Raw genomic sequence first — 12371 nt, 5'->3', positions numbered from 1 at the left:
AAAATTACCACAGTTTTCTAAAGCCTAGATCAGAAATACCCATCATTTGCTGCAGTCAAGCAAGCCTTCCCAACTTTCTGATGCCCTCCAGAAAGCTGAAAGGCTCGTCTCAAAGCTCATGACTGCAGGCTTGCATGAAGGAGAGAAGAAGGTGAGACTGGGACCTACATCAAGTTTGCAACTTGCCTCAAATCCTCTCCGATGGGTTGCCTGCAACACACCCCTGCAAAACCAACCTGGAAAAACAGCAGCATTCCTTCTCCAGCTGCTGCCTCGGCTGCCACCGAGGTCAGCTGGCACAATGCTGGGCATCATCAGCCTCTGGGCTGTGGCTGTGGAGGGCATCGGGGGTGTCTGCAGCAAGCAGACCTGCGCAGACCCCAGGGAGCAGCTCCCCACACCATCACCAAAACCTACAACACACAGAGGGGCAGCTGCTGTGGTACCACCATCCCCATCACCTGCTAAGAACCGGAGCTGGTTCCTCACTCGCAGCTCTCCATCCCCAGAGCCTCTGCCACAGTCATCTTCGTCGTCGCAGTCTCCGCTCTCCTCCTCCTCCTCCGAGGTTTTGCCTGGAGCTTTTCGGTGGGGCAAAGCCATCCCTCTGAGCAGCTGAAAGACAGGAGGTGCCACAGTCATTCAGCTGCTTCCCTCCACCCTTCCTGCTGCTCCACCCTATGCTTGCAGGGGGACAGGGTGACAAGAGGGGCACGGGGCTCAGTGGAGTCAGAACAGTGGGACAAGACCCCAGTGCACTCTTTGTGCCAAAGCACTGATGAGCTCAGGTTCATTCACAGACAAAGGTGCACACAGAACCTCAATGAAAGAAATAAAAGGAGGAGGAAAATCCACATTGAGTCATTTTATGCCCTTCAGCTTCTGCCCCATGAGCATTGAATGAGCTGCAGAGCATCAACCAGCCCTGAGAGACCCCAGTGTCATCAAAGTTCTGGGGTCACTACAAAACACGTGTCCAAAATTAGGCCAGATGCAGCAAAAAAACAGTAGCAAGAGGAGCCTTTGTTCAGGGGATTCTCACTGCTTTCAGGGACTATCTCCCATATGACAAGTAACACACATGGAAGGAAATGGCAGATCTCTTGGGTCTTTATGGCACCCCACAAACATAACCTAAAAAATCTCATTCCTCACTCTTGAAGCACAGAGTGTGCTAATCAAAGTTTTTGGGATAGCCAAGAGACACAACTGAAAGCATCTTTTAAATGATGTTTTAAAGCTGAGTCCTAAGTAAGGGTAAGAGGTTGCACATCCCTGAGATGGGGACTCGGATGCCTCCCCTGAGCACAGGGTCAGGACTACTTTCCAAACATGGGTGGGAGCTCCCCACACTCCCATCATGGCACATGGAGGGATTAGACACATTTTAAGCTACTGGCTTCCTCTTCCTGCTGACTTTTCTGATTTTGCTGTTGCTGAAAGCAACCAGCTATTTCATCATAAACCCAGATCCCCTTTGAAAAAGTGTGAGTCAGCCAGTTAATATATGCTGAAAATTTCTATCACTGCCACTCTGCTGTTAAAAGCCTTCTTGAATTTAATCTCAGCGCTAAAAAAAAAAATAATGAAAAGGATAAGTAACAGAGAAGATATTGCGAAATGGGAGCTTTCTGCATACTTCAGGGGTTCAGTTAGTTCCATCTCTTGCAGCAATATGCATGCCTTGCAAGGCATTTTTTAATATCTGGAATCTAGGTTATATTTTTAAACTATTAAGCTAGCCTTAGAAAACAGTTTCTAAAATATTTATCTGCTGAAGTTTATACAGCCTTGGAGGAATGCTTTTGGCATCTGGCTCGCCCTGTCCACAGCACTGTCCACATACCTTAGTGTTTATATTACAGGAGCATAACCTAATGAAAAACAAATGGCTCCATGTGAGACCCCTTTGGGTTCCCCAGCTGCATCAAGCAATACAGCAAACCTCTCCTTGGCACGTGCCAAAGCCTGCCCAGCGTGAGAACCATGCTGGGTCAGTCCCACACCCATGGTGGGCAGCAAAAGGCAGCTCATCGCCCCACAGATCACGGGGATGTGCTTCCATGTCCTTCAACAGGCTTTGACTCAGGCTGTTTAAGTTCACTTTTCAGGAATTTTGTTTTATTTAGACCTTTACAGGCCTCTCCAGAATCTAGTGTAATCACAAAAAAATGACAAACAAATGAAAGGGCAAGTGCAGTGCTGGGGTAGCAGGAGAAAGGCCTCGCACAGGAAGAGAACATGCCCAGTGCTTGAGCCTTTACACCATCCCCTGGACTTCTCTAAAGGAAGCCCAATATAGCAGCAGTCCTCAGCACAGAGTACCTCAGCTCAAGGTGAAATGAGGGTCTCCCTCACGCAGCAGCTAATTACCACACACACCAATTCAAATCCATTGCTAAAAAACCAAGCCCATCACTAAAACCCCAAGCCCATCATGGTGGAAGGGACCACAGCCACTCAGCAGCAGGATGCTCACTCCTCTGCAGGATGCTTGTTCCTCCACATCCAAGGCACAGAGCAAGCCAGACGGGACCCCACCACGCAGCCCAGCGGCACAACTTTCATGACTTACCCAAAAAAGCAGAGGAACTTTCTGGCGGAGAGAATTAAGCTTTGGGATATTTTCAGATTTAATAAGCTCAGCAGGGGGCAGGGGAAAATCAGGATTTTTCAATTGTGTCTTTTCAAACATTAAAATAACTGAGCATTTCTTGTATAACTACTTTTTTTCCTTGGCATGCCATAAATTAGCAGCTTAATTTCTCTGCCTTCGCAGGCACAATAAAAGAGGAACTTTCTGAGAAATGTCACGCAGGCCCTGACTTTGGATCGAGTGAACGTGACATCCCTGTGCCACGCTGCTCTTTCCTGTTCCAGGAGAAAACTCCATCCTCAGCCACGTACTCCCCAACTGCTGACAACCACAGGGAGGTTCGATTAGTCAAACTTCACAGCTGGCTCTGGGAGAAACAAAGCCTATGACACAAAACTACTGTAACAGTTAGCAGGAGACCAGGCAGGGGGTGGGAATCTCACCTCGCTCCCTTGGCGCATCCAGGCCCAGGAATGTTGCTGAATGTCTCAGCTTCGTCCGGAGCAGCAGCCATAGTCCCGCTCATCAACCATTCCACAACCTCCCTGATGGTCTGCACGTTTTATGAAATTATATTTGGTGGGCTGAACATAGATTCCCCATCCTTAAATAGCAAGCAGAGCTGACTGTACCCTAACATTACGGTTTATTCATGTCCTGTGGTTTAAAGTCCATGGTAAAAGGCAGGAAAATACACAGTCTGGTGATCACTAAAGTAGTATGTAACAGTGAGATAGTTTTAACTTAATCATAATTCACCCAGCTGTAAGAGTTTACTGTCATATCTACTCTTCTTTGCTAAACCGTAATGGCAAAACTACAGGGTAACGTACCCACTGTAAACTAGAGCTCTCATTGTGGGAGTCTGGGCACACGCACCTCCGAGGGGTCTGCAGGGCATTCATCTTCCATCTGTACAACCACCACAGCAAGAAACTTCCTTTGCTCCTGACTACAAGTTCTAATGGATAAGATGTCCCTCAGCTTTATTTATATTTATATTTTATTTATATTTATAAGCCTTTGGAAACCATGACCCTCTGGATGGGTAGGGCGGGCAGTGCCAGGGCACTGGCATGAGGGGCTCCAAGGGACACTGGGCAGCCACATCTGGTCTCCATACACATCTTTGTTGCTCGTCTTGTCTTGTGGTCTCCCCACAGCTTAAAAAACAAGGCAGACGGGAACGGTGTGCTGAGCCTTCCTGCAAGGAAAGCTCCCCAGGGCATCCCAGCGTGATTTACACAATTATTCATAACTGTACAGTGACCAGACAAAAACAGATGCAGCAACGCAGGGTAATGACTCAGCTGGACTTGGATGGGCCACCGTATGTTGAAATCTTTTTAACTCCTCATTCTTTACAACTGCTTTACTCAGAGCTCACCAGCCCACCAGCCCACTAAGCCACCTGGTCTTGTTTTTCCAATTTTAACACAAACAGTGGGAGCTGCAACATACTTTTTATCATTAATCTCCCATCTCAGAAAAGAACTCAGCATCGTGTTTCTTGGACTGCAGTTTAATAGCTGTTTTCTCTGTTCAGAAAGTAAGCCTGTGGTATTGCAAATATCAATTTGAGCAATACCCAAAATTGTGCCCACAAATTCAGATTAAATACTGTCAGCAAGCTACAAGCACTGTGCTCCTTTAGGGCAAAAATCATCCCTTTCAACACACTTCAAAAATATGTAAAGTAAAGAGAACAGCCAAAGAGATTATTATGGGGAAATAGAAGACTTTTAGAAAAACATTTAATTCCTTCATGAGTTTAGGGGAGAAGCCTGATTGATATTTGTAATCTTTTGGTGGACAGAGCTGTCATTTAATTTAGCTTGCATGACTGAAAGAATTTAACAAAAAGTGTTCCATAGAGTTTTGCTGAAATTCTTTGCATGTTTTTAGTAAGCCTCTGGAATATGATCAAACCTAAAAAGCTGGAGAGGATGGAGACTGAACTTGCAGCTAAAATAATATTAAAATTGTAATATATGCTTAATAATCAAGTATTCACATACAGCAGAAAAAGTGCCTCAGTGCAGAAATTACATTGGATCCCCAGCCGTGTTATCCATGTGCTGCTTGGCATCAAGAAAGGAATCCTGGGAACTGAACCCAGCAGTGAAAACCAACCCCTGGCTCTGCTAGAAACCTTCCAAAACTCAACCAAACCCACCAACTCATGACTACCTGCAAGATCTGGGATGCCTTCCTACAGAAGCCTCGTAAGGAAGAGTTTTTGTCACTCCAGCCCCACACTTCGGCCGCACACTTACAGGTACAGGACACAGATCCCGTGGTACTTCCCACACAACTCCCAAGATTCCCAACAGGTCAGGTTTTTCTATTTTAAATTCCAGCCTGCTGAAAACATGGGGTTCTGGGGGAGAAAAACTAGATCTTACGGCCAATGCTGACCTTGAAATCTGCAATACCAAATAATTTACGTGTGGCTTTTAAATCAGGGCAGCATCATGGGAAACGTGCAGATTTTCACACGATACTGTTCCCTGTTAACAGCTCATTACAATCTACAGAAGTATATTCCCATTATGAAATACAGCTGGGGTTGTTTTGCTTACGAAGGTCATTATCTGATCACAGGCAAGAATCGGGGAAAGGAACCCATTTTATAAGGCTGAAGTTGTGGACTTTTTGAAAACTCATGTGTTTTGAATTTGGTGGCCTGATCATACACAACCATGCACCAGCAGAATTGATTCTCTCCACTTCCTCTGCTTATTAGCCCTGGAAATAGCATGGAAAAAATTATCTTTTATTAGCAAATACTTTCTTTATTATTGAACCAACCCTCATGAGATTTGTTGGTGCCCTTCACACCACTTTCCTATTTCGCAGCTCTGTTCGGTTTATCCATTCTATGGACAGGGGCCTTGGTGGCACAGAAGCACGCACCAACACAAACCCAATGCAACATCAACAGCATCAATTTTTTGATTGCTTCTTTCCAAGCTACAGAGACCTTTCCCCCTCTTGGGTGGCAATGAAGTGCAACACATATTACAGAAAAACTCAATGTTCCCTGGCACCAAGCACCAAACTCCGTTTAAAAATAAGGATATTTAAAACTTTAAAAGTGTCTGTAAATAGCAGGATCTGTACTTCTGTCTTGCACGAGCAAACACATGTGCCTGTGCTCACAGGCAGGCATCACTGCCCTTCTGTACACAATGTTAGCCCATGGACAGAAGAGCCTGTTTTGTTAGGAGAACTGTGGTTTCTTTATGGCCCTTCCAGCTGGATGCACCTTTGCAGCAGAGACGTGGCAGAGAAGAAACCTGTTCCTATTTGAACTCCTATTTCAAGCTCAGCAGAACAAAGCGTGATCACTAATCAAATGTTAATAAAGTGGAAGCAGGCTCTGGAGCTGCAAAAGTATTTTTCCAAGCACTGAAAATTTATGAGTTGGACATGTTGGCTGTTTTATCAGCTGCTCTAAAAGACAATCCTGCATTTTCCCATGCTGCTTCCTTGGAGTCATCACAGGTTTTGTGCTGCTGGAGCTGAACTCAGCAGACCAAGCCCCAGGCAGCACACTTCCTGCCTGCTCTGGGCAAGGGACAGCCCTGGGATTCCCTCCCCACACATTGCTCTTGGGACATTATTGTTCTTGGGCTCCACACCAACCCATGGCAATGAGTGCCAAAAGTTGTGAACCATAGCTCTGAATTTATACTGGGGCTCCTTAGCCATAAAAATGTTTTAAGTCTTTAATTCTAGCACTCAAAACACCATCTCCTGGAACAGGAAAAATCCCTACCATGCATCACTTGGGGTCTGTCAGCACAGCAGGACCCACTTTACTGTCTTCACAGGCTGCAGAGGAGATGCTCTCAGCTGCCAGTAAATCAGTTTTCCTGGTCACTCTCCTGATAGCAAAAAGAAGCTGGTGACAGCAGTGAATTATTGACCAAAGGGTGGCCCTACTTTATGGATCATCAGCTTAATTCCAGATTAGCTATCCAAACTGACAACATCCCTATGGGTAAAGGAAGACAGATAAAGACGCCTAAGAGGTGGCAGTAATTAACACGAGTCAGCACCGGACAGTAAATCTCTTTCAGCAGCAGAAGGGGCTGCCAAGGCATTATGGATTGCTCTGGTTTGGTGAGGGCAGGCTGATGCCCGGGACAAGATGTTCCTGCAGGCTCAGAGGTTAAGCCCTGGCTGGCACCACGGCAGAGCAACGGGCTCCTGCCTGCTGTCCCCCAGGCAGGGGAGGTGTCACTTCCCCGGCCTGAACAAACGCTCATTCATCACCGGGCACATGTGAAAAAGAGATTACTCAGGCTTTATGATCAGCTCATTCACCTTATATCCAGTTCCTTCCCCTTCCACCCCCAGCTATTTATGGCTTGTTTTTACGCAGCAGTAGGAAGCAACAGGATAGTGTGGGTGCCAAGCAGGGCTGAGGGGTCCAGCCCAGCCTGATGGGCACCTGGGTAGTCCCCATCTGCTTCTGGCTCATCCCCTGAGTCCCACATCGATGGCAATGCTGGAGAAATGCTGCTTTCTTCTTTGAGCTGCTACAACCCCTTCTGTTCCTTTGCATTTTCAAGCCCAAGCTATCACCAGCCCTTCAGCATTCCCTTCCTACATCTACCTCCATCAAACACAGACATCTCTGAAACTCCAAAAACCCAACCATTAGACCAATCATCTAACATGTGGTTGGAGTAGGTAGTAGATAACACTTTCAGGACCTTGCTGGAGTCTGCCTGGACCTTTTACTGTCGGAATTAGAAAGACTTCCATGAGCTACCACTTCACTGGAAGCAACATGGGAATGCATCCATTTACTGCAAACACCCTTTGCCAGCTCTTCACTTTGCCTGAGCTGATCTGTATCATTTCCTCAGTCCTAGTCTCTTCCACAGGGCTCATAACTGCTCCAGATATGGTGTTACTCCTGCCAGAGCACCTCCTGAGGACATCTGGTGCACAACCCAGGAAACCTGTAGCTTGATAAAGGGGAGCAGAATGCCAAGTTAAAATCGTGGGTGCACTTTCAAACCTGCACCAGGGAAAGAGCTGGTATTTTAAGACCACTTGGGCTTTCAGATTGCATGGAAAAATTACATAAGGAAAGAAAGTCACCAACAGAGCAGTCCCCACCAGGCGCATTAACAACTCATGCCTGTCAGTGGTGGAAAAGGCATTGCAAAGATGCTTCCTTCCTTGCTACCTGCAAGGGCTATCTGCCTTGTCCCCTTTTCCACACCTTCCTTTCTCTGGCATCACAGCCCTGCTCCTTCTCCCCACAAAGTTTCTCAGTCTCCCTCCAGTAGCCCCAGCTGCCTTCCCCTCTCCTTTCCACCTGCTCTGTGTCGCTAGACATGAAAACCTGGACCAATTCCTCCACCTCTCCAAGCAGCCACCCCTCGGGGGCTTGGCAACTGAGTGAAGGAGGGGTGTGGGAACCTAAGTGGGCCAGGGCCCATCACTGCTATTATCCATATTTTCCGTATGTTTAGTTACATTGGAGCAGAGCCCTGCTCTGCCATCCAAACACCACTCAGGAAGGCCCAAAGCGCACGTCACCAGAAGACAGAACATGAGACAACAAGCAAAGTAAGAGCACAAGGAACAAGAAGACAACATGGCTAGAGGTGGAGCAATCAACCACCTCATTGCCATCACGTCCTTCAGGCATCTGAGCAGGGGTGGCCTGGGCAGAAAGTGCCCTAGATGCAAGAGCATCCAGAAGGACATGTAGGTATCACACCACCTCGAGCCATCTGCTAAAACAGCCCCAGGTTTCTGTAGAGGGAGATCAGTGTGACCCAGGCAGGGAGTGCAGCAGCCAGTGGGTCCTGCAGCCTCTTCCCTGCCCAGCTCAGCCCAGCCCAGTCAGAACGGCTGGGAGATTTCCTCTTGGCTCAGGCTCCGGCACACGTGGCGGCTTCCAGTTGTCAGCAACGTCTGCTGGGAGACAAACATCTCGTCCTTGGCACCAGGTAGGAAACAGCAAGCTGAGAGCTGTGCCGGGAGGATTTTTTTCCTCCTCTTCACCTTCTGCAACACAAACGAGAGGCAAATCCCTGCCCCAGCCACTTCCCTTTTCCCCTAAAAGCTCCCAGTGGAGAGGGACTTCTCAAATCATGTATTTTTGTGCATAGTGTTGTGTTGCAAAGAGATTTCTGCCAGAACAGCAGCCCAAGTCACGCTGGCTGCGCCCTGCCCTCACAGGGGCTTTCCAACCTTTACTTTTGCATTTGCTTCACCCCAAGGCACTGGAAGCCCAAAAAGCAACTGCAAGCAGTTCTGATGGATGTCCCCAGGTCTGCAGAGCTGTCACAGGGAACTGAACAGCCGCCTCACAAGCCACTTACCTCCCATCAGACAAGACAACCCCAGTGCGGGGTTAATTACTGAGCTATTGATTTCAGCAGAGACTTAAATCAGACAGGAGGAGGAAAACTCCATGGCAGACACCCCCAAACCTGTTAGCTAGAGAGGATCGAGCAGCTGGTCTCTAATTAATGGCTGATGGCTGGGCTGGCTCCTGGGTCAGGTCTCAGCTCTCCTCTGCATTCAGAGCATGGATGCTGCTTGCTAAAACCCAAAAAATGTCACAGACACAGCTTTTCCTGTGTCAATATTGTCACTTAGGATAGATCTACCAACAGGATAAGGAACCAATCATCCAGGCTCAGGCACTGCTGATATACTAGGGTGCAACTCATCACTGATACTGAATGTACCCAACAGCAACTGACCCTGCAAGGCTCAGGCCTCTGGAGCTGCAGGCAGGAGGTAAGGGGAGCCCTGCCCAGGATGGTTCTCCCACACACAGATGCACAGACGCCAACGGAGCAGCTGAAGCAACTCAGTGTTTAAATTAGGTTCAAAGCTGGTGACTTTATACCCTCCCCCAGTGAGACTCAACACTCATAGAGGAAGCCCAGAAAAGCACCTATATGAGTCTCACCCTCAGCAATTAGATGCTTATGAAAAGGTCAGTAAACTCCTTCCCCACTCACAGGCAGGAGGCATTCAAGTGATCCTGCCAAAAATAAAAAGTAACTTCCTGCCCATCACAATATTTGTTGATGGCTCGAACACCCACCCTGTGCCAGCTGCCTCCCATCCCCCTGCTAACTGTGCTGCACAGACCAGCATCTTCTTACATGTGTCCCCAGAAAGGCCAACCAAGCACATTTCCTTCTCTTAAATATCTCTCCCTAGCAATACAGCCAAGTGAGACCATAGGCAACAAATCCTGCTGCAACCTAAAGTTCCCACTTTGCTCTCAGTTTGATGGGCTGCAAGGGCCATTTCTCATCACATGGGCTCTAACAGCACGAGCACTAAAATGCAACCCAGCCTCTGCAGCCAGTTACATGTCAAAACCAAGGTAAGAAGTTTAATGAGCAACAGCATCAACTGAGAGTCCTCCTGAGCCATGAGGGGTATCAGACCTGCCCCAACACAGACAGGTCAATGTCTGACTGGGGATCGGGTTTGCCAGCACAGAAACCTGCCTCATTACAGACATCTGCTTCATCAGCAGGATAACAAAAGGAGCAAGATCAAAAATTATTCATTATTTAAAATGAATGAAACCTCTTGCACTTTCTGACAGCAGCACAGTTTGCACGAAAGCTGCAGTGTTCTGTGCCAGCCACTGCCTCCCGTGGCCACTGAGGTGGGATAGAGCATAAGGAGAAGTCCCAGGAGAAGCCAAACCAATGCTATAAAAAAAGGGACCACCCTGTCCTAGAGCAGGATGAAACAGCATGAAGTTGTGTCAGGGGAGGTTTAGGTTAGATATTAGAAAAAGGTTCTTCACCCAGAGGGTGGTTGGGCACTGGAACAGGCTCCCCAGGCAAGTAGTCACAGCACCAAGCCTGACAGAGCTCAAGAAGCATTTGGACAATGCTCTCAGGCACATGGTGTGATTCTTGGGATTGTCCTGTGAAGGGCCAGCAGTTGGATTCCATAAGCCTGCTGGGCCCCTTCCAACTCAGGATATCCTGAAATTCTGTTCAAGGATTGCTGAATGAGGTGTAGGTCCGATGTATCTCCTACTTCAGACCAGGGAAACTCTGGTGACACTTGTTGCAAGAACAAAGCTGCTGAGAGCATAAGATGAACTGTTTCAGCCAGCTAAATGCCTTGCTGCACACAGTAGTAAGACACCTTGCAATGCCATTCCCACCCAAAAGATGCCAAACCAACAAATGCTTTTGGTTCTTTCAATATACAACACACACAAACCCAGAGCAGTCTGAACAGGCAGGATCTAAAAGGACTCTCCCACTACCCATCCACAGCTGGTGGTGTGGACCAGATACAAATTAAGACCTCTGGGAATAAAAACATGCCACAAGTCTCCTTTGTTCCCACTACAGACATAGTCCTTTGGTGGAGTGGCAGAATTGCACTGGGGAAATCCCCAGCTCTAACCTTCTCAGCACGTGAAGCAGCTTGGGATGGAGTGGGAATCTCACAGGCATTCGGGCTCACAGCTGCACTGCCTGCACACCATGCCACAGCTGGGCACCACACTCCCACAGCACAGCCCAGGGGGTTGCAGAGGGGACTTCCCGCTGGAGCTGGCCCTCTCTGCCCACAGTGGGTCTGACAGCACTGCCTTTCTCCCCTGAGAACATCATGGCTAAGCAATCTTACACGACCTCAGTCTAGAATCAAAAGTAGCATTATTGCTAATGAGGCTTTCTCATGGGAACAAAAGCAGTTGGATTTGTTTTTTGGCCAAGAAGACAACAGGTTACCTTCTGGACAATGAAGATTAGCTCTCTGAATCCCAATCCCTTCTCAGTCTGGACCACATTATAAAAACCTTGATGTTAAGTCAAATTTTGGAGAAAAACATGAGAAAACTACCAATCAACCAACTAACACCAGAGAGCTGCATCCTTTACTAATGGGACCATCAGGGAGGACACCTACCTCAGACATCTACTGATTAAATTACAGCCTGAGTTACAGCACAGGTGACACTTGATACAATTAATGTGGCCCAGAATAACTGTAATTAACTGCTAATCTGGTATCAACAGCTCCACTTACACTGGGTTTTGCTGCACAAGGACTCCTTCAGATTTGTTTCCTTCAAAACAGGATAAACTCCAGCACTGGTACAGGATATCTGGTGTTTGTTTTAAGGCATCGCTGTGCATCAGCTGTATGTTTTGGACACAAAAGCAAATGAATCCCCTTTAAAGGTGTTAATTTGGTTTTTTCCCCAGCTGATTTCCACAGCATTGTTTGGAGGCTGGTCCCTGCAGGACACACCTGAGGCACCTGCCTGCCTGCAGAAGCTGAAGCCACAGGGACAAAGTTGAATCCCTTCTCATGCATAAGACCAGGGCAACCAGGGAATTTCACGGAAGGAGAGTGATAAAATGCTATTTATGTTACCCAAAGGTTACGGATGCCAGACAATAAACTGGTGTGGAAACCAGCCAAAACTGCTACCCATCTAAGTTCAGCCCCAGCAGCTTCCTGGTCTTGCAGAGAAAAGTCAAGGAGATGGATGTTAGGCACTGGAATAAGTTCCCCAGGAAAGCAGTGGAGTCACCATGCCTGGAAGAGTTCAAAAGGTGTGTGGATGTGGCACTTGAGGTCATGGTTTAGCAGTGAACACGGCAGTGATTGGTTAATTCTCTGGAATTGGGGTAGGTGGGATTAGCAAAAAGGAAGCACAGCTGAGATATTCCTTTCCATACTGATAAAGGAGATACATGGCTTCACAGAGGAATGCACCTTTCCCAGTCCTCCCATGTGT

At 47.6% G+C, this 12371-nt stretch overlaps 1 protein-coding gene across 2 annotated transcripts in view; it reads right to left on the bottom strand.

The window, feature by feature from the left end:
• Positions 1 to 12371, bottom strand: part of GPC3 (glypican 3) — a 145441-nt gene that overhangs the window by 26121 nt on the left and 106949 nt on the right. For both annotated transcript variants that reach the window (XM_032702407.1, XM_032702408.1), the window contains exon 7: positions 462 to 615. In XM_032702407.1, coding sequence (XP_032558298.1) covers positions 462 to 615 — 154 coding nt within the window. The remainder of the gene's footprint in view (positions 1 to 461; positions 616 to 12371) is intronic.

Source organism: Chiroxiphia lanceolata, chromosome 14, assembly GCF_009829145.1.
Source record: "Chiroxiphia lanceolata isolate bChiLan1 chromosome 14, bChiLan1.pri, whole genome shotgun sequence".
Classification (NCBI taxonomy): Eukaryota; Metazoa; Chordata; class Aves; order Passeriformes; family Pipridae; genus Chiroxiphia; species Chiroxiphia lanceolata.
Note: the sequence above shows the minus strand (reverse complement) of the source record. Positions and strands in the feature narration are given on the sequence as shown.